At 42.7% G+C, this 20,082-nt stretch overlaps 1 protein-coding gene across 3 annotated transcripts in view; it reads left to right on the plus strand.

The window, feature by feature from the left end:
• Positions 1–20,082, plus strand: part of lsp1a (lymphocyte specific protein 1 a) — a 47,578-nt gene that overhangs the window by 18,741 nt on the left and 8,755 nt on the right. For all 3 annotated transcript variants that reach the window (XM_024282179.2, XM_024282178.2, XM_024282180.2), the window contains 7 exons: positions 2,758–3,109; positions 3,539–3,663; positions 5,123–5,363; positions 5,453–5,590; positions 13,710–13,753; positions 18,262–18,343; positions 19,077–19,214. In XM_024282179.2, the coding sequence (XP_024137947.1) occupies positions 2,758–3,109; positions 3,539–3,663; positions 5,123–5,363; positions 5,453–5,590; positions 13,710–13,753; positions 18,262–18,343; positions 19,077–19,214 (1,120 nt within the window). The remainder of the gene's footprint in view (positions 1–2,757; positions 3,110–3,538; positions 3,664–5,122; positions 5,364–5,452; positions 5,591–13,709; positions 13,754–18,261; positions 18,344–19,076; positions 19,215–20,082) is intronic.

Genomic DNA, 20,082 nt, shown 5'->3' on the forward strand with positions numbered 1-20,082 from the left:
TATCTGTATCATGAGGGAGGCGAGGGGGGCAGCCCCCCTCTGCCTTCTTATTACACAACGTTTAAAAAATGTGAAAAGGGAGACACTGGAACCTTTCCAAGTCTGCTCCATCTCAACAGTTCTCCTTGCCTTTTCATTAAAAAGAGTGCTGTGAAATACACCAAAATACTCCTTATGTCAAAGATCTCCTCACTCAGGGTTACAGCTCTCAGGTTCCCTCAGAAAAAGACAGTCCAGGCTGGGCAACCATATAGTTAACTTAGGAATGCTCAGGGAATTCCTTTCTGTCAGCCTCCAGAGACACAAAAAACTTTCATTACTTTGGATCAGTGAGGGACAATAGGCAGGAGGGAGATCTGCAGGAGGTTTGAAGGGCAGAGATGGAAATGTGTTGACAGGTTCTACAAGTGTGATGGAAGGATGGAAGGAGGACTTTGAGGAAACTGTTGAAGAGCACAGAGATGACTTGTGTAGCAAAAAAGTATCAAAAATCAGTGAGGATGAAGTGAAGAAGGGCTATGGATCTAGAGCAGTGGTGTCCAATTCCAGGCCTCGAGGGCCAGTGTCTCAAGTGTTTTCTAACCAACCAGCCATTGAAGCTCCTTACTGGCCTACCTGATCCAGGTAATCAGCAGCAGATCAGGTACACTGCAGCTACTTAGAATTTATCCACGTATGTAATGTTGATCTTTTGTTATACATGCATGACATCTGTAATTTACAAGTGTTTCTTGTGTTTGTCATTCAATATTGTGCGCAGATGTCCGTCGAGGGTTTCGACCAACAATAGAAATTTGAATTTGAGTGATTGAAAATTTTGCTCTGTTTAGAATCACGTAGTTTCTACATAGTTTATACACAATTATTACACTAATCCTGCACAATTGTGTGTGTTTTTTAAGAGATGCATATGAAAATTTGTGACATCTGTGTATATCCACATATGTCTAACGGACTTTATACTACTTATCGGACTACCAAAAGGTATAACTTTTACCTTTGCATGTACGGCACACATACCACCTTAACAATTATGTAACTGACACACAAATCACTACTAAAATGCATATAAACGGTGTAATAATCACCCACGGTTCATCCATGTTTTGCATATTGTACAAGGTGTATGTAAATTAGCTGATCTTTCACACCTCCAGTGATCTATGCACAGTGGGGGTCTCCCGCCCCCTCCATCCAATCCTCAGTGAATATTCCATCCTGGCACCTCCTTCAAAACTCTGTAGATCTTTCAGGAACAGAGTCGTGGTGTCTTCTGTCGCTTAGAGAGCCAACTGTGACTAAAGCTTCCTGTTCAGCTCAGAACCAGCTTGTTACATAGGAAAGTAAGAATTTAGTGAGCCATCATATGTCTGAGTCCTCCCCTTTAAAAAGATGGGAGAGGCCCGTAATATCATCATCCAGCCTAAGTATGATCAAATTAAGAGAAAAACAGAGTCTGATTTTGAAAGAATGTACTTGCAGATTAAGGTGGAAAATAAGTATTATATGAATAACAAAAGTTCATTTCCAGACTTTGTTATCTGATACTGGAACTTCCTCACCTGTTATCATCCTTACATTAGATGCATATTAATGATAACATAAACATTTGTCCACTAAACTGTGTTATAATTGCAATTCCATGATTGTAATAACTAATTGAATTTTGTGTATTTGCTGTGTAATTACAGCAGGCTGTGAGGTGAGGCAGCACAGCTGCTGTTCTTGTCCACTTTTTCATGCAGATCTTCTCTAAAGAGGTGATGTTCTGGGGGTGTTGCTGTTGGAGAAAAACATCATTTAAACTGGAATCTGATGTCTGCTGAAAGGCTCTGTTTAATCCAGAATAAAACAGAAGTTCGTTCAGCATCTCAAACACAATCAATAGAGGTTCAGATACTCTGTTAACTTAGAACAAAGATGACGTGACATACAGCGCCACACAGAGTGCTCTTATCACGATAACAAGAACATGTTTTCCTGACCAAATCTTATTGGGGAGGCCTAACAGAACATCTTCTTCCTTCATATTATTTCTGGCAAAGACATAAAGAGTAGTCAAAGTAGTGATTAAGGATATCCTCGGATATTACAGGTCTTTACTCAACATTGCTGAGCAACACGGACTTTCAACTCCCACTAAAGATTTTCTATGAGTTTGAGATCTGGAGACTGGGTAGAACACTCCATAATCTTGAAATGCTTTTACTGAGCTAGTATTTTGTTTCCAGTATTGATGTGTTTGGGATCATTGTCATGCTGATAGACCATGTTTCATCTTCAATGCTCTCACTGATGGAAGGAGGTTTTTCACTCAAAATCTGATGATACATTGATGGCTCCATCCATGTTCTCTTTAACTGCTCCCTTTGCAGAAAAACTATTCCAAAGCTCAATGTTTCCAGGGTGTGGAAAGGGGCTTTTACACTAATAATCAGCTCAAACAAGTTTTGTTAATAACAGTAAAGAGTGGAGGATAGAAAGGTCTTATTCAAGAAGAAATTACAAGTCTGTGAGGGATAGAAATCTTGGTTCCAAGTGAGTAACCAGATACTTATTTTACAGAGAAAGTTACCAATTATTCATTAAAAATTCCTCAATGTGATTTCCTGGATTCTCTACTCTCGTTCTCACCAGCGATGTAAATTACAGACCTCTCTTATCGTTTTTACTGTTACAACTTGCACAATTGACTAAACACCACTTTATGCTTAGTGTTTTATGCCTTCTCAGTTTTCCTTCATCTTCCATCTTCAGATTTGACACGAGCTTCAAACCAAGCAGTTCTCTGGAGGAAGACGAGGGTTTCAGTGACTGGACTCAACGCAGAGACAGACAGAAGCAGCAGCGTCTGCTGGAGCTCAGTGTGGGAGGCCAGGAAGAGCGGAGGGAAAATGAAGACGTCTTCAGCAAAGCTCTACCTACAAAAACCACTGAAATCCATGTTGCTTCTACAAGCCGACTCCCGAGAAAAGAAGAGGGAGAGATCCTGAAGAGCAGAGTGGAGACGGAGAAGAGGATGGAAGATGACGTGGAGGAGAGGAAGGAAAGGAAGAGAGAAATGCTGATTTTAAGCAGACAGGAAGTGATTCAAAGGCCAAATATTGAGGTATTGTGTATACAACAGTGAGACTTAAATCATTAGGAAATGTACTGATTGCAAAAACTTGTTTGAAACTGTTGGTTCAGTCAGCAGACAAGATGTAAGATTTTATGTAGAGACAACTGCATTTGGTGGTAACTCCACGAACAGGACAGTGTCAAGCTTTGACATGTATTTGCCCTAATAAATCTAAAATTATGTAAGTTAAACTTAACACTGTTACAAACTTTTTGAATTTGGGATTTAAGACTGAATGTTGAAATCCCAAGATATTCACATTTTTTCAACATTTTCTTTCCTGCCACAGATCATAAATATCCTGTACTGAACTAGACTAGAGAGGAAGTGCCCAGAAACATTTTCAAATGTAGGGACCAAAACTGAGAAAGGATGACCTCTTTTGCTGAAAAGATCTGTCTACCTTTACTTGAATAGGTGGAGAAGAGACTGGAAACTAAAGATCCCTACACCTCAAAGACTTTGAAACACAGCGTCTTCAATGGCCACAGCCCCACCAATGAAGTCGTGTCACACCTCAAGAGAGTAAACAGATCCAGCAGGTTGGTGTTGGCCTTTTTGACATTTGGTTCTGAACTGCAGACTTTGGAATTATTCCATCACTCTTGTCCCGATGGATTTGGTGATCCACATTAGAGCAGAGCTGTCATATCGAAATTTAGGGAGGACAATGGCCCCAAGAATATGATAAGAATCAGCTCTCTTTGAAAACGACATTTTTCACAGGCCAGCATGAAGTCATGAGACTCTTTTCCCCAGAAAGACCAGACCTCTAATCTGTCTGGTGCGATGGCCTTGATGTTTAAACTGCAGAAAGCAGTAGGTTGGATTCTTGGTCTTTGGTGATGACCTCAGGATTTGTTACTGACATCACTGCTAGTTTAAACTTGTCAGTTTGTTATTCGACTCAAGCTAATTTGAGACAGTATTTCCAATTACTATCAGCATGGTTGGCTTTATGTTCCATTAAACAATGTTTTCTTTTATGTTGAAGCTGATTCTGAAGTTATCAGCGGCTCTCTGTCTTTGGCCTCGCGGGGTCGGTGCAGCGAGCGTGATTGCTCCAGCACCACGGGCCCTGTGTCGACTTAATATTAGCTGCGTTTCCATTAACTCTGAAATTTTGCAAACTGGAATTTCGATAGTAAATTCCCTTAAGGGAAACACCACAATTTCTAAAAAACTTGCATTTTTCGAAAAAAAAAAAGTTTTTGCACTTACAGGAGATGGTTTTTGGACCGTATCAAAATAGACATTTTTCGCAAAACTGTAATGGAAACACTTTTTTAAAAATAAATGAGCTTCTTGGTATAAAGTGTCTGTCCTGAGCGAAAACAGCAGGCACATCGAGAGGTCCCACAACGACTTTCTAAAAAATGAAATTACAGTCTTCTAACTACCTGCCAGTGTTACTAAACTATTTTTTTTTTTTTAAATATGTGACCGTAGTAGTAAATGCAGATTTTTTTATTGTTCGTTTGGACTTGAAGTATCTTCTTCTATTTCTTTATTGGCTCTTTTTCTGCACAAAGAAACTTTATAAATTTGTTTTTTGGTGTGTGTTTTAACTATGTCTCCCAAGCTTGGAGTGTTCAATTTTGCAGAGTTAAATTGGTAGCAAATGTGTTTAATACATGTGACCATAACGAGCCACTTGACAAATGTAAGTCATATGTGGTGGAGAAAATGTGATAGTTTCACAAACTTAAAAGTTTCCCTAGATTTAGATAAATAAAATGAAAATTATTACATTTATGTTTTTTTTTTCTCCCTTGTGGTCTGATACCAAGTGACCAAAAGACCGGTACAAGGTTGGAGACCTTTGCTTTACATCACAGAAATATAGAAGGAGTTTTCTCTTTTTTATTAGCTATACTTCTTTCAGAATGACAAGAAAATATTTCAAATGTGTTAATAGAGCACCGTGAATCAATACTGTTTTAAAGGCCACAGATCACACATAAACACTGGCATTAATTCTATAATTGGGAATGAGTGCAGCAGAAACGTGGAGCCGGAGGAGGCTGAGGCCATCCAGGAGGTGGAGCAGCGACTGGAGAGGATCCGCCACAGCCTCCAAGAAAAAGAGAGCCAGGAACTGGAGCAACTGAGACTGAAGCAAACCGAGGCTGAACAGGAGCTGGAGGAGCTGAAGAGGAGGAGAGAGGAGAGGCAGAAACTCCGAAAGGAAGAGGAGCGTTATAGAGAAGAGGAGGAACACCAGCGGCTCGCCAAAGAAGAGGTGAGCGTGGACTCTTATCCAGCCGGTGGATCAGCATTGAATGAAACTGCATCAGGGGGATGACATTTGAAGGATAAATGTTTTTATAGGAGGAAAGGAGACGGATGAAGGAGGAGATTGAGAAGAGGAGGATGGAGGCTGCAGAAAGGATGAAGAGTCTGAGCACTTCCAGCACTGATGGGGAGGAAATATTCAGTCCATTTACCCCAAAAGCTTCAACTCAAAAGGTACCAGTTCTGCTGCAGTCTGGTTGTGGTGCTTGGACTGCACTTAAACTGCACTCAGACTGTCTTTTTTTTCTGACCAACTGGAATACTTTAAGTATGAGGAGGGAATTTGGTTCAGACAAAACATTTAGACTATTTGTCCAAAAATGGAGACAAATAATGTTTTGCAGCAGCTTAAACAGAAGCAAACATTACAAAGTCAAAACTGCTGGAACAGATAAAAAAAATGTGAAAAAAAAAAAATTAGGACACAGGATATGATGGCATGAGGGGTTACGATAGTAAAAAAAAAATGCTGCCTGAACTCCATGGATCAACCTGTGAGCCTCAAAAATGAAAACAAAATACATTTTGAAAAATATATTTGCTAAATTGCAAGTGAAAAAAATGCTTACAAAGCCTCATCTTATCTTTTAAATTTGCTTTCTTTGCTGCAGTTTTTTTCTTTGAACATACAGCCTCCATAAACCACATTAATTGCATTCAACTGTTTCCATTACTGTTCTCACATTGGATCTCATCTTTGAGGTGAGCGTCAGACAAACCAAACACCTATTCGACAAGGGACAATTTCAGTCTGTCTTTAGATATTCTAGAGGTTCAAAATTCAATAAAACACTTCTGCTGATATCTAAAAGAGTGGGGGAAAGAGAAAAAATACATATTTTCACTACACTTTTATGAAATAATATGATATATTAAAGCTGGTTGTCAGGGCCCAGCCAGTCATGTCCTTCTCCAACCACCAGAGGGAGCCCTCACCTGAGTACTAACTGCATCTGCCACCCTCCTGGACTCAAATTCCCATCATGCATCAGCCGCCATTTTCCTGTCTCCATCAGCTGTTTCCCATCACCTCATCACCACCCTGTATAAATGCCACTCTCCAACCTCTGCTCAGGGTGAAGTCTTGTTTTGGTCCTGTACTCTATTAGTAAATCCTCTCTGTTGATCCTCCGTGCTTTTGATCTCTGCCTGTCTCCTCGGTCTCCTGCCTGCCTCCTACCTCGACCTACGCCTGGACCTTGACCACGATTATGTCTTGCCCTTGTTCAATAAATCAGTTGCACTTGGATCCAAAAGTCTCAGCCTCTTCGTCACAGGTGACTTCACCGGACCTGGATCCAGCAACGAGTGTACCAACTCCTTCGAATCCAGCTGGTTTCACTGCCATGTTACTGGAGCACGGTCGACAGCTTCATCATCTACATCTGGCTACAGACGCCATCATGGAGCAGCTCCTGGCTAATCCAGTAACCAACCTGACGTCTTCAGTCTCAACCCTGTCCAGTCCCCTGACACCAGCTTGCTTTGAAGTGCCGTCCGCATCAGCTACGCAAGTACCTGGCGCATGCCTTTCGTTACCGGACAAATTCACTGGGAAACCGGAGCATTGCAATGGTTTTCTTATGCAATGTCAGTTGTTTTTACATCAACAAGCTCATCTGTACCCCACTGAAGAAGCCAAGGTGTCTTTTCTGTGTTCGCTGCTATCCGGAGAAGCATTAGAGTGGTTAGCCGCGGTGTGGTCTGGAGGATCCCTTCCATTCCATTCTTACGAGGCCTTCACTCAGTTGCTACGTGCAGTTTTTCATCATGCGCCCGACGGAAAAGAACCAGGAGAGCAGTTAATGGACATCAAACAAGGCAAGGACACAGCAGCTGTTTACTCATTAAAGTTCCGAACACTGGCTGCTCAAACCACTTGGACTCCCGACAGCCTTAAGACTGTGTACCGTCGAGGACTCAGTGCTGAGTTACAAAGGGAGATCGCCTGTCGAGATGAAGAGTTGGATTTGGATCGGCTAATCACACTGACCATCAGGTTGGATAACCTCCTTAACACACGTCGATCCAGAAAGTCACAAGCCGAATCATCCTCCATGGCACCCAGGCCCATCCGTTACGAGACACGCCCCTCCAGGAAAACCATGCATCTGGGCTCCACACGTCTTACGCCTGAAGAAAGAGGAAGACGCATGCGTGAAAACCTGTGCCTTTACTGTGGTCATCCCGGTCACCTGCGAGCTTCCTGCCCCGATCGTCCTCCACGACGGTCGGGGGGGCTGGTGAGTGATACTTTCCTTACTTTTGAAGTACCTATCACTCTCAGAATAGCCGACAGGAAGATTGAAACGTCTGCCATGATAGATTCAGGGGCGGCAGGAAATTTCATTGACCTGACCTTTTCACGCGCTAACTCCATCCCTCTGCTCCCCTGCGACTCCCAGGTGGCTGTATCTGCTCTAGATGGACGTCCTCTGGGATCAGGCCGGATCCAGTTTCTCACCCCAGACCTCCAACTCAACATCCAAAATTCTCATCAGGAAGACATTCGTCTCTTCGCCATTGACTCTCCTCGCTGCGCTGTCATCCTGGGGTTGCCTTGGCTCGAGACTCATGATCCCACCATTGTATGGTCTACCAAAAAACTTTCCTTTAATTCCAGTTCCTGCCAGAGCCGACATAAGGTCTACCGGAGCACCGCATCTAAACCGCTCCAACAGCACCAGCTAGGCGCTACTGATATTTCTATGTGTGATTCCATCAACAAACATGCTCATGTACCACCTCAATATAGCGATCTGCACGAAGCTTTCAACAAACAACACGCCACTCAGCTTCCTCCCCATCGATCCTATGATTGCGCCATTGATCTTCTGCCTGGGGCCACACCAGTGAGAGGAAGGGTGTTTCCTCTCTCTCAACCAGAGACTGAAGCCATGCAAACCTACATTCAGGAAGAACTGCAAAAGGGGTTTATCCGGCCCTCCACATCTCCTGCTTCCGCTGGATTTTTCTTTGTTAAAAAGAAAGATGGTGGTCTTCGTCCCTGCATTGACTACCGGAGTCTCAATGAAGTTACAGTTAAATACCGTTACCCCTTGCCACTGGTCCCGCCAGCCCTTGAACAACTGCGCCAGGCCCGATATTTTACAAAGTTGGACCTTCGCAGTGCATACAACTTAATCCGCATCCGAGAGGGCGACGAGTGGAAGACAGCATTCTCTACTACTTCTGGACATTATGAATACCGGGTCATGCCCTTTGGACTCTGCAATGCTCCCTCTGTGTTCCAAGCTTTTGTTAACGACATCTTCCGAGACATGTTGCAAAAGTTCGTCATCATCTACATTGATGACATTCTGGTCTACTCTACTACCTTGGATGAACATGTATCTCACGTCCGGCAGGTCCTCCAGCGGCTCATCGACCACAACTTGTACGCCAAGAGTGAGAAATGCGAATTTCACAAAACATCTATCTCCTTCCTTGGCTACATAATAAGCGCTGAAGGAGTGGCTATGGATCAAGGCAAGGTGGAAGCAGTATTGCACTGGCCACAACCTACCACCATCAAGGAGCTGCAGCGCTTTCTCGGATTCGCTAACTTCTACCGCCGCTTCATCCGGGGCTTCAGTACAGTGGCTGCTCCTCTCACCTCCCTCCTAAAAGGAGCACCAAAACGTCTATTTTGGACCCCGGAAGCCATCGCAGCCTTTCAGTCACTCAAACAGCGCTTTTCCCAGTCGCCCATCTTACGTCATCCAGATCCTTCTGCTCAATTCATCGTGGAAGTGGATGCCTCTAACTCAGGCATAGGGGCCGTGCTGTCCCAACGCCATGGTCAACCGCCCAAAATGTTTCCATGTGCTTACTTTTCTAGGAAACTCAACGATGCCGAAAGAAACTATGACGTGGGCGACCGAGAACTGCTTGCCATGAAGGAGGCGTTTGCAGAATGGCGGCATTGGTTAGAGGGGGCGTCACAGCCGTTCCTGGTCCTAACCGATCATAAAAACTTAGAATACATAAAGTCGGCCAAAAGACTTAACCCTCGTCAAGCTCGATGGTCTTTGTTCTTTTCCCGTTTCTGTTTTCAGATTACCTATCGGCCAGGATCCAAGAACGGAAAGGCTGATGCCCTTTCTCGTCTACATGAAACTGACAGCGATGGAGCACACAAACCGGAACCCATAGTGCCCACCTCTATAATCCTGGCTCCCATTCAATGGGATATAATGACTGAATTAGCAGAGCTCAACGCCACTGATCCACCTCCACCATCTTGTCCAGCCGAGCGGGTCTACGTGCCACCAACTCATCGGCAAAGGGTTCTACACTTGGTGCACGACACCCCTGCAGCAGGGCATCCAGGTACGGCAGGCACTCAGTTACTAATGAAGAATTCCTTTTGGTGGCCGACAATGCAGGCGGATGTTGCGCAGTTTGTCACAGAGTGCACGTCCTGCCAGATGGCCAAAACTCCCCGTCAGCTTCCAGCCGGTCTCCTCCAGCCCTTACCCATACCCCAACGGCCGTGGTCACATATAGCTGTGGATTTCATCACTGATTTGCCATGCTCTCAAGGTAATACCACCATCCTGTCTATTGTTGATCGTTTCTCCAAAGCCTGCCGACTTCTCCCTCTGCCCAAGCTACCCACTGCCTTGGAAACCGCTGAACAGTTGCTCACGCATGTTTTCCGTCACTACGGCCTACCTGAGGACATTGTCTCGGATCGGGGACCTCAATTCACATCACGAGTATGGCGGGAAATGTGCAAAGGGTTGGGCATCAACGTGAGCCTTACCTCTGGCTACCACCCACAGTCCAACGGACAAGTGGAACGACTCAATCAAGAGGTAACCCGGTTCCTGAGATCGTATTGCAGCCATCATCAAGAAGATTGGAGCCGGTTTTTGGTTTGGGCAGAGTATGCACAAAACTCTTTGAAAAAGGCTGCTACAGGACTATCTCCCTTCCAGTGTGTTCTAGGCATGCAACCACCTTTCTTCCCTTGGTCTGGAGAGTCCACGGAACTTCCCTCAGTTGATGACTGGTTCAGGCGCTGCGAGGAGACCTGGCAGGCAGCTCATGTCCAACTTCAGCGGGCTGTTCGTCGGACTCAGGAGCAAGCTGATAGACACCGCCGTGCAGGTCCTAATCTGCAACCAGGACAGTGGGTGTGGTTGTCCACTCGAGATCTCCGCTTACGGCTCCCATGCAAGAAACTCAGTCCAAGGTTTGTGGGACCATTCAAAATCATTAAACAAGTCACTCCTGTTTCGTTCCGTTTACAACTACCTCCAGGATACCGGATCTCGCCCACGTTCCACGTCTCATTACTGAAACCTGCTGTCTGGCCCCTTGAAGGAGAAGTGCGGTCGGGCACCTCTGAAGGTGGAATGCCTCCGCTGATGGTGGATGGAGAGGAGGCTTATCTCGTTCGCGAGATTTTGGATTCCCGACGCCGGAATGGCCAGCTTCAGTATCTGGTGGACTGGGAGGGGTACGGCCCAGAGGAACGTTCCTGGGTTCCTTTGGATGACATCCTCGACCCCTCCCTGATCACGGAGTTCCACCAGACGCATCCGGACAGACCGGCTCCTCGGTCTCGTGGTCGCCCCCGGCGTCGATTGCCTTCTCGCTTCCGGAGCCGCTCGCAGGGGGGGGACTCTGTCAGGGCCCAGCCAGTCATGTCCTTCTCCAACCACCAGAGGGAGCCCTCACCTGAGTACTAACTGCATCTGCCACCCTCCTGGACTCAAATTCCCATCATGCATCAGCCGCCATTTTCCTGTCTCCATCAGCTGTTTCCCATCACCTCATCACCACCCTGTATAAATGCCACTCTCCAACCTCTGCTCAGGGTGAAGTCTTGTTTTGGTCCTGTACTCTATTAGTAAATCCTCTCTGTTGATCCTCCGTGCTTTTGATCTCTGCCTGTCTCCTCGGTCTCCTGCCTGCCTCCTACCTCGACCTATGCCTGGACCTTGACCACGATTATGTCTTGCCCTTGTTCAATAAATCAGTTGCACTTGGATCCAAAAGTCTCAGCCTCTTCGTCACACTGGTAGCTTGTAAATAAAATTAATCAATTTGATATTACTACTTCTTTTAATATCCAGTTATTATTGCTAACATTAACCATTAATACATCATAATTATTCAGATTAAAACTATTTATTTTCACAAGTTAAGAGCCTTTTTTAGGTTCCTCTCAAAGACATTTTCCTTATTTCTATGTTTAAAGAAATGGATGTTTGTGCATTGTTTCATCTGAGTCCTAAAGCCTTTCCAGAGAACATTTGCTGTTTAAAGTTACTAGATCTCCACAGATAACAATAACTCTCTCTGTTTCTGAAAGGAGTTCTGGATGTTACATAGTTTTTGCATTTTTACAAGTTTCACTTTTTTAAGCTATTATTGTACATGGTAAAATTGATTATTTATTGAAATATTTGTGGATATTTTATTTTGAATCTATCTACTGTGTGATTTCCAATTGAACTTATTGTCAATGATTATCCCTGTGACTTGAGAGATGTTTTCTATCACTGTGTGATTTAAGTGTATGGAAGAATTCTGGGAATGCAACGTGTCAAACAAAGGACACAGCAAAGTTTAGACTCAGACTTTGAAAAACAGATTTATTCTCAGAGCTACAGTAAACACCAGCCAAATGCAGCTTCGTTCGGCTCGATTCTGACCCACTGTTTATGCAGCTGAACGTGGATCTTGAGCCTCATTTCCACTGGGTGGTCCGGTCTGGTATTTTGAGTGATTCCATTGTAAAAGGGATCCATTAAACAGTAGTGAATCGTACCTGTTGAGCGCCCCATCAGTTGTGGGTCCATTGAATCTGCCACCCGTTGATTGGCAGAAAGTGAAGACAATATCAGAAATATAGGTTTCATTCAAGCTAACGTTTCCAACGCTAGTGTTCTATTTAGCCGCCCGCAATCTTCTTTCTAACATTGTTCCTGTTATACAGGATGTACAAAAAGTAAAACAAGAAAAAGACGAGCTGCTGGATGAGCTCCATTGTTGTTACTATTCTAGTCGTCGCACTACAATGACACAATGACATCCTAGTGGTCTACACCACTGAACAGACTGAAGAGTGTTCCAGCAGTGCAGCCTGCAGGACATGAAGATGTCAATCAGTTTGATCGTAATCGTATCTGGACAGTTTGGCTATATCCATTAGTTTAGCTGCTCTATTGTAGCGGTAGAGTCTGATGCTAATAACTGCTGTTAATTCCAGTGTCTGTTGTTTTACAGCCGATGGCTTCAGTCTCTGCCTGACAGGTTGTGAGTTTGAGTGTGTGTGTGGGTTTGAAGCCAGCATGTTCTGGCCTCTTCACCGTGTTTGCTGTGAGTCTCTACCACATTGCATGTTCCTGCCGTGTCCTTGCTCTGGCGTGCTCTCTACTGTAGAGCGCCTCTTCTCTGTTTCCTGGGATGGCGCGATGGCCTCACGAGAGGAAGTTAATCAGAAGTTTGCTCTGGTGTGCACAACACTGCATGTGTTTTCTGCACATTTGTATGTTTTTGCAAATGTTTAAGTTAAACTTATTCAGGCAGATGAAAACAGAAGTAAAAATATATGCATATTAACAAGTTAAAGGGAAAATGAGATTTGTTTTTCTTGTAAAGTAACAAAGTTAAAAAACATATAAATCAACTCTTAGGGAGTTTGTCAGAGACTCTTAAGTTTGCTTCAGTGATCATTTCCAACACATTCTCATCCCCAAGTCGTCACATATTGATGTTTGGTTAAGGATCCCCCCTCGCCAGTTTTTGACATTTTGGGCGCCCACAACTTGTCGTTTTTTGACGTGCTGGTTCTTCGTAAAATCCAAGGTACACAATCCTCGGCTTAGGGTACCGGTGTCCTCCACGCCCCGTTACTAGATCAGTTCCGGTTCGCAGCCCAGAGGTTGGGGACCCCTGATTTAATGGGAACAGCCAGCACGTCAAAAAACAACGAAAACGTCAACTTTTGTCGCAGAAGGTTCTTTGACCAAATGTCAATATCAAATGAGTTGGGAGTGAGAATGTGTTGTCATTTCCTGACACTTTCTTTTATATCTACACATACCACTCCCAAAAAGAACCTAAACTGCAGTGGATCAAACATGAGATGATTCTGCTGATGAATGCACTCATCATCATTTCAGCTTAATTACATAATACGAACACGTCACGTTTGTTTCCCCCACATTGGGGATACTCCACACAAACACTGAAATGGACAGGTTTGCCTCACAACAATCAAGCTGATGCAAGGACAGCAAAAGTTAAATGACTCATATTTTCTCTTTTTTTCCAGATCACAGAGAAGACAGAATCCCTGAACCGATCGCTGAGGAAAAGGTGAACAGCACACGTCCTCAACACTGTTTCTGTCTATTCATGTGCACTGAAGGTAGAACTCCTGATTGTGGGAAATGGGAGGATAGTTTCTCCAGGCTCAAACAGAGCCGACAGCTAAAAAGGTTCAACCAATGACTTCATGCCGGCCATTTTTCAGATTTTACAATGTTTCTGACAAAAAACATAAAAAAAAACCTGAGCAGTGATTCATTCAAAGAGGTGGGATGCATTTAATGGGACTCCCAACTAAACCAAATTCCCTCCCTAATCCTTAAAAAAATAAATATATACAGTATAATGCAGGACTTTGTAGCAGTCTGTATCTTAGCCCTTTAATACAGGGGTTCCAGTTTATATGTTCTTTGATTTCCTGTAGTTTTTTAATTGTTAACACAATCAAGTCATTCCAGTCGATTCTGAAGGAGAAAAGTGACACGTTTGAAAATGTACAATACGTTAAAGATTTTGTGTTTAAGTGTCATCTGCGGCGCCTAAGGTGTTAAATTGTTAAAAACAATTTGGATACCATGCTCACGATTATTTTATTCTTTTAAAAATGACATCATTGATGTCATCAAGTACAAACCTAATCAATGCGAGCATTTCAGGAAAATCATTTATGATGTTCTGAAGATGAAAACTTGGATGGTTTATTAAAATAAATAATTAAAATACTTTTTTTTTCACAACATTGTTCAAACCCAATGCATTGCGGTCTATATTCACCAGTCTAGTGAACATCGATGCATACTGGTTTTTGGCAAAGACTTCTGGGAGATTTCTATTTTGGAATTGTAGATTCAGACAGCACAACAAAATCTCAAAGGTTTTATGTAGTTACATCATGTATTAAGTAGTAAAGGAATTCAGATGCAACCAGATTTTTATCTGTGTTCGGATGCATAAGGTCATCAGCACAATATTAATTTCTTACAACAATAGTTCTCTGTGTGTCAGCTAAAACAAACATTTCTGCCGCTCTTGCAGATGTTGTTTCTCACACTGACTGATCACCATGATGTCTGAGGTCAAATCTCCAATGTGATAAAAAAAATGTGCTGTTTGGAGTGCTTATGAAGCAGCTGCATGAATCCACCTCCGTTGAACACCTCAAATGTAATGTGACTATAAAATATGGACTATAGGTGTTCTATTTTAATGGTTAAGAGACATTTGAAATATAAATTTGAATACTGAATGTTGGTCAACATGTGTTAGAAATGATCAAAATATGGCAGTAGAAGCAGAACATCAACAGTGTGCATTTATCAAATACTGTAAAAGATTAATTCCATACTTCAGTCTCTATCTTTGAGGGAACTGGAGCTGGGTCACATTTTCATTCATTAACACAGCTACAAAGGATAAACTAAGATGGAAGTATAACAGAGGGACTTGGAAAAGATGCCAAAGTGTGAGTTTGAGCCAACAGGTCTAAGTTTAAGAAATGGGAAATAAACTCTTGTGGTTTGAATAAGCAGTAACCCTGCTGGTTTCTTTAAGTGCTGAAAGAATAGTTCAGTCTTCACCATTTGGATGGAAACTTGAAGAACTAATGCTTTCAGTTTTCATGAACTCTCCAGAACCTCTGCTTTCCTGAAGCTTGTTAAGACTCAGCAGTCTGAAGGGGAGCACAATGGAGAAGGTCACAGGAGAGCACATTTTTCTGCGTATACCACTCCACAGCTGTGATTTATGGCTTTGCTTAACTCTGTCCAGATGCCAGCAGTTGTATCTTGATGAGGTATGGAGGCTCCAGAGAGTCTGCTGCTGGACCAGCTCAGCTCTGAGGATGCTGCCACTGAGTTTATCACAGACATGCTTCAAATGTCTTCAACAGAAGAGAATTATAGCAAATGGACTGCTGTGAGGTGAAAGCTATCAATTTTAGGAAAGAGCCTATGTATGAGTAAAACTGCCAGTTGATAAAAGAAGAATCAACACCTTTAATCAGTGCACTTTCACACTCATTCTGTCTCTTCAGTCACCCCACCAATGACGGTTTTTATGTTGTTGATTTCTTCAACTTTAACATGCTTCTGATAACTAGTTTATGTTTTATAAGTAAACTTTAAATTTCAGGAGGGCTGTATGTCTGGGTTGAACAACCACCCAAGTCAAGCTGTAATAAAACACAGCACCGCAGAGCTCTGCTGGAGGCAGAACTTAGAAAGGCAAAGAATGTGTCCCCAGAAATTTAAACATCTTATGCTTCAGTCACAACTGCCCTCATGGGTGGATATGGGCTGTCTGCTGGTAAAAAAAAAGGCAAATTCATGCAAGGCATTCATATAAACTGCAGGAAATGTTACTATTGTAGACAACCCAAAGAGTCCATCGGGTAAAAATGTTCATGCACATTTACAGGCTTGCTGCTGGCGATTGTTGTGAACACTTGAATAACAAGTAAATAAGGGTGAAGTAGATTAGACGCACGTGTGTTGTATGGATTTTTCCAAAACCGCACATTGTGCTGTTCAAGTGAGAGAAGTGTGCGTAGCCTGACCGTTAGAAATAAGGGAATCAAACAGGGTAAATGGTGAAAGCAGACATATACCTATACTTTCTCTGAAGGCCTAAAGGTCTTTAAAGTCTTATTCACACATACTCTGCTGCCAAACACTGGTGTCAACCTATAACCACCAGGAGCACTGTGGGGTTAATCGTCGTGCCCAAGGACACTTCAACACAGGGACAGTGAAGGTGGGAACCGAACTTGTGATCTTCTGATCAGAGATCAACCGCTCTACCTCATCACCACGGCCGCTCCCGTGTATCGCTCTCTACAGGCATCTTATGGTCCCTTACGTATCTGCACACCCCATCCGTGCAGCATTTGTGTCCAGTCATTCAGGAGCCAGTACTTGCACCTCACTACCAACTGGAGTGCAGGGTAAAGAGCACCATACGAAAGCATCAGCTGTATATCATGAGCGCATGTAACTTACATTATCATTACAAATATGCTACAATACACTTATAACACATGTACAACAATGGTACGTTCCATTTTCATGATGTCTCTTAAAGCGGCTGAACGAATCTCAAGGGAACTGTAAGACACACTTGTGTTCCTCTTAACATGCAGTCGCTCTTCTCTATGACTGTATATGTGACGGAACGGCCCAAAAACCTGGAGCCCCCGTACAGGTCAACGGGTCGGGTCAACGCTCAGGGTGATTGTTGATTAAGACTTCAACTGAGTGAGCCAGGAGCCACATCATGCATTCAAACCCACTCCAATGAAAATTGTTTCGTTGGTGTTTATAACATGTTCTTGATGACATATATGAAAGGATTTCAGCTTAAAATTGCATTTCTGCATATTTCTTCAGATGATGGTGAAGAATGAGGCGAAATAATACTGTTTGAAAAAGTCCCTGATACGACGTAGAAACTGAAATGGGCGGGCCAAAGTTTCTCCGATCAGCTCCTTTGCCTCCTGCGTTCCCCCTGACAGAAATAATGAACGTTCAACACACACGTGATGTAGCAAATTACAAGAATTGCAATTCTCTAAAATAAATAAATAAATAAATACCAATGTTAACCTTCATGTTTTTTCCAAAATAGTTCCACTGAGAGAGAAATTCTGAGTCACAGCACATTTAAAAACCCCTCCAGTGTTTGCAGTCAACACCTCACAGAAGACAGTTCACCAACCTGCAGAAGAAAAAACTGGTCTTTGATAGCATATTACTATTTAAACCTTCTTTACTGCTAATGTTAGTCTGGGGCTGTAAGCTAGCGGTAGAGCAATAGAGGTCTCAGCAACAGGGAGGGAAGGGGGCAGTTGTTCTGTGCCAACAGCCCCACCCACAACTCAAAGGCAAATTTTAATGAGCTACTACTGCTCTCCAGAAATATGTAATGACAGGTTTTTAAGTTTTTGGCTAAAAACACCATAATCATAATTAAAAGACTACTGGGAACACTTTGAAAATAGATCAAAAGATGATCGGAGTGGGACTTTAGGAACACAGTTTGGAGATATTTATGGAGGGGTGACAGACATTTATATTAGTGATGCAAAGGAGCTTGTGTCCGCATCAGGAGGACATAGAAGAACTGAATCACTACTACCTGACAGAATATTTGAACATTTCACTGAAACCTGCAAGGACTGATCACTTGTATCACAACCACGAATTACGGGTCAAATGACAAGTCAAGTCTGTCCTGAATAACAAAGCAGCTGCTTTTAGGAATATCTTTAGGAAACAAATTCATGAAGATGGCTGTTCTTCACTTTGAAGATATTTCTGCATACATGGGCAGTTTTGAAAGTTTTAATTCACTTCCTTTGGTGATAAATGATTTAGCCTTGTAGGTTTGGACGTTAAATGAATCCTCAAGTATGCTATTTTTCAAACCAATAACCTGAAGTAATGATATGTGGTTTTAGCATTCTGCTGGTCATAGTTTAAATAGTGGTCTATCACCTAATATAAATCTCAAAGTCTTATGATAAAATGATTGTAATTGTATGCTATTTTTACATGAAACAGTAACAGCTTTAAGAAGATGCAGCCTCTCATCCTGATGCCCAAGATTGATGACAAACTGGAGCAGTATACCAGTGCTGTGGAGGTGAGCTGACCTGTCATTTTTGTGATACAGTAAGACTGCAGGGCAAACACGAACTCATCAGTCACATTCTGCAAGTGGTCCCAGTCTATGTTTGGTCTGTAGGATTCAGCATAGAAACACTTTAACTTTGAGAGACAGAAAAGGATCCAGGGAATCACATTTTTTTATCTTTACCAACTTGCAAAATCCATGACTGCTAAATACTTTTTTGCCCCGCCATTCAAAATGTATTCATTTTTATTTAAGATGTCATGGAAGTCAAAGAAAAATATATATTACTTTTGAACATCTTAGCCATTTTTCTTTATTCTTTTATAAACTCTTCTGCATTCATTCATTCTGTAGTTGATAGTGTGCTATGGAACATGCTGACAAATGATGGGCCTATAGAAAAAGAAAGCTCTTGGTTGCTTTGTGTTTCTTTGTCTTCTGGGGAATTAAGTATGTCTTTTAAGTGGGAGATGCATTACATTTTTTAAAACAAACTGTTGTTTCTAAAATGCTAGATCGTGCTCTGCTGGGAATAGGATTTGTATTAAAAAAATGCTGTAATAAATAATTTAAACAGAAAAAGTCAATGACAGACAGAATTAATTACTGCTTGACTTGTGCTTAACTGTTGATTTCCTCATTGTAAAGGACCGTTTGTCTTTTTCATTGAGTTGAAGCCACCTGAAGTCTTTCCTCCTGTATACATGAACATGACTGAACATTTGGGCTTGTCTTTCTGCAGAACTCTCAGGAAGCACGAGCAGTAAAGGCATCACTGGCTGATATACCCATGTCCCCAGAAGTCGTTGCCTCCAAGAAAAATCTTTTCGAGGCTGGAGAGGCCTGGAGCCAGAGTCCCAGCAAAGGAGCCTCCTGCAAGGTGAGATGAAGTTGACTGTTCATGTTTCCATTGTTTGTTCTTGAAATGTGTATTTGGAAATGGTTTATTTCAGCTAATCTAAATAAATAAAAAGAACAGATATATATATATGTAGTAGTGGTTCACTTTCAGCTTATCCCTTTTGGGGTCGCCACAGTGTAACAGCACCCACTGTTTGGCATCAGTGATTTGTCAGAGTTTTTACGCCGGATGCCCTTCCTGACACAACCCTGTACTTGAGGGACACAGGGACCCAGTTAGGCAGCAGCGTCAAGGGTCTTGCCTAAGGACCCAATCTGGGTGGGGATCAGTGGACAACCCTGGGATCGAATCCAGGGCTCCTGTGTGTCAGCCCTTCACCTAGCCCACTGAGCCACCCAGCCGCCAACAGATACAGTATATATATCAGAGATGGAATTATTATATATATATATATATATGTGTGTGTGTGTGTGTGTGTATGAAGTATTCCGCCATAATTCACAGGGTTAGGGACAGGACACAGCCAACATCTGAGAATACCCCAAATCCGCGAATACAGCGTTTCCCCTCCACCACCCCCCCTGTGGCTGAAAACCTTTACCAAAGAATGTCAGTTATTGATCTATACACATCAGAAACACTTCCAATCAGGTGGAACGGGAATACACCTTGCAATGTTTAGGCTTTTAAGAAACAGCTGAAGACACTGCTTTTTAAAAATACTTTTATTTAATTTGTACTGTATTATGTTTTAGTTATTGTTTTAATCTGTTTTATTTTCTGTCATTGCTTTACTGTGCAAAGCACTTTGTGATTTTATTTGTCGGAGGTGCTCTATAAATAAAATGTACTTACTTACTTACTTACCTTAGCACCACAGCACCTT

The sequence above is a fragment of the Oryzias melastigma genome, linkage group LG6 (genome assembly GCF_002922805.2).
Source record: "Oryzias melastigma strain HK-1 linkage group LG6, ASM292280v2, whole genome shotgun sequence".
NCBI classification, from domain to species: Eukaryota; Metazoa; Chordata; class Actinopteri; order Beloniformes; family Adrianichthyidae; genus Oryzias; species Oryzias melastigma.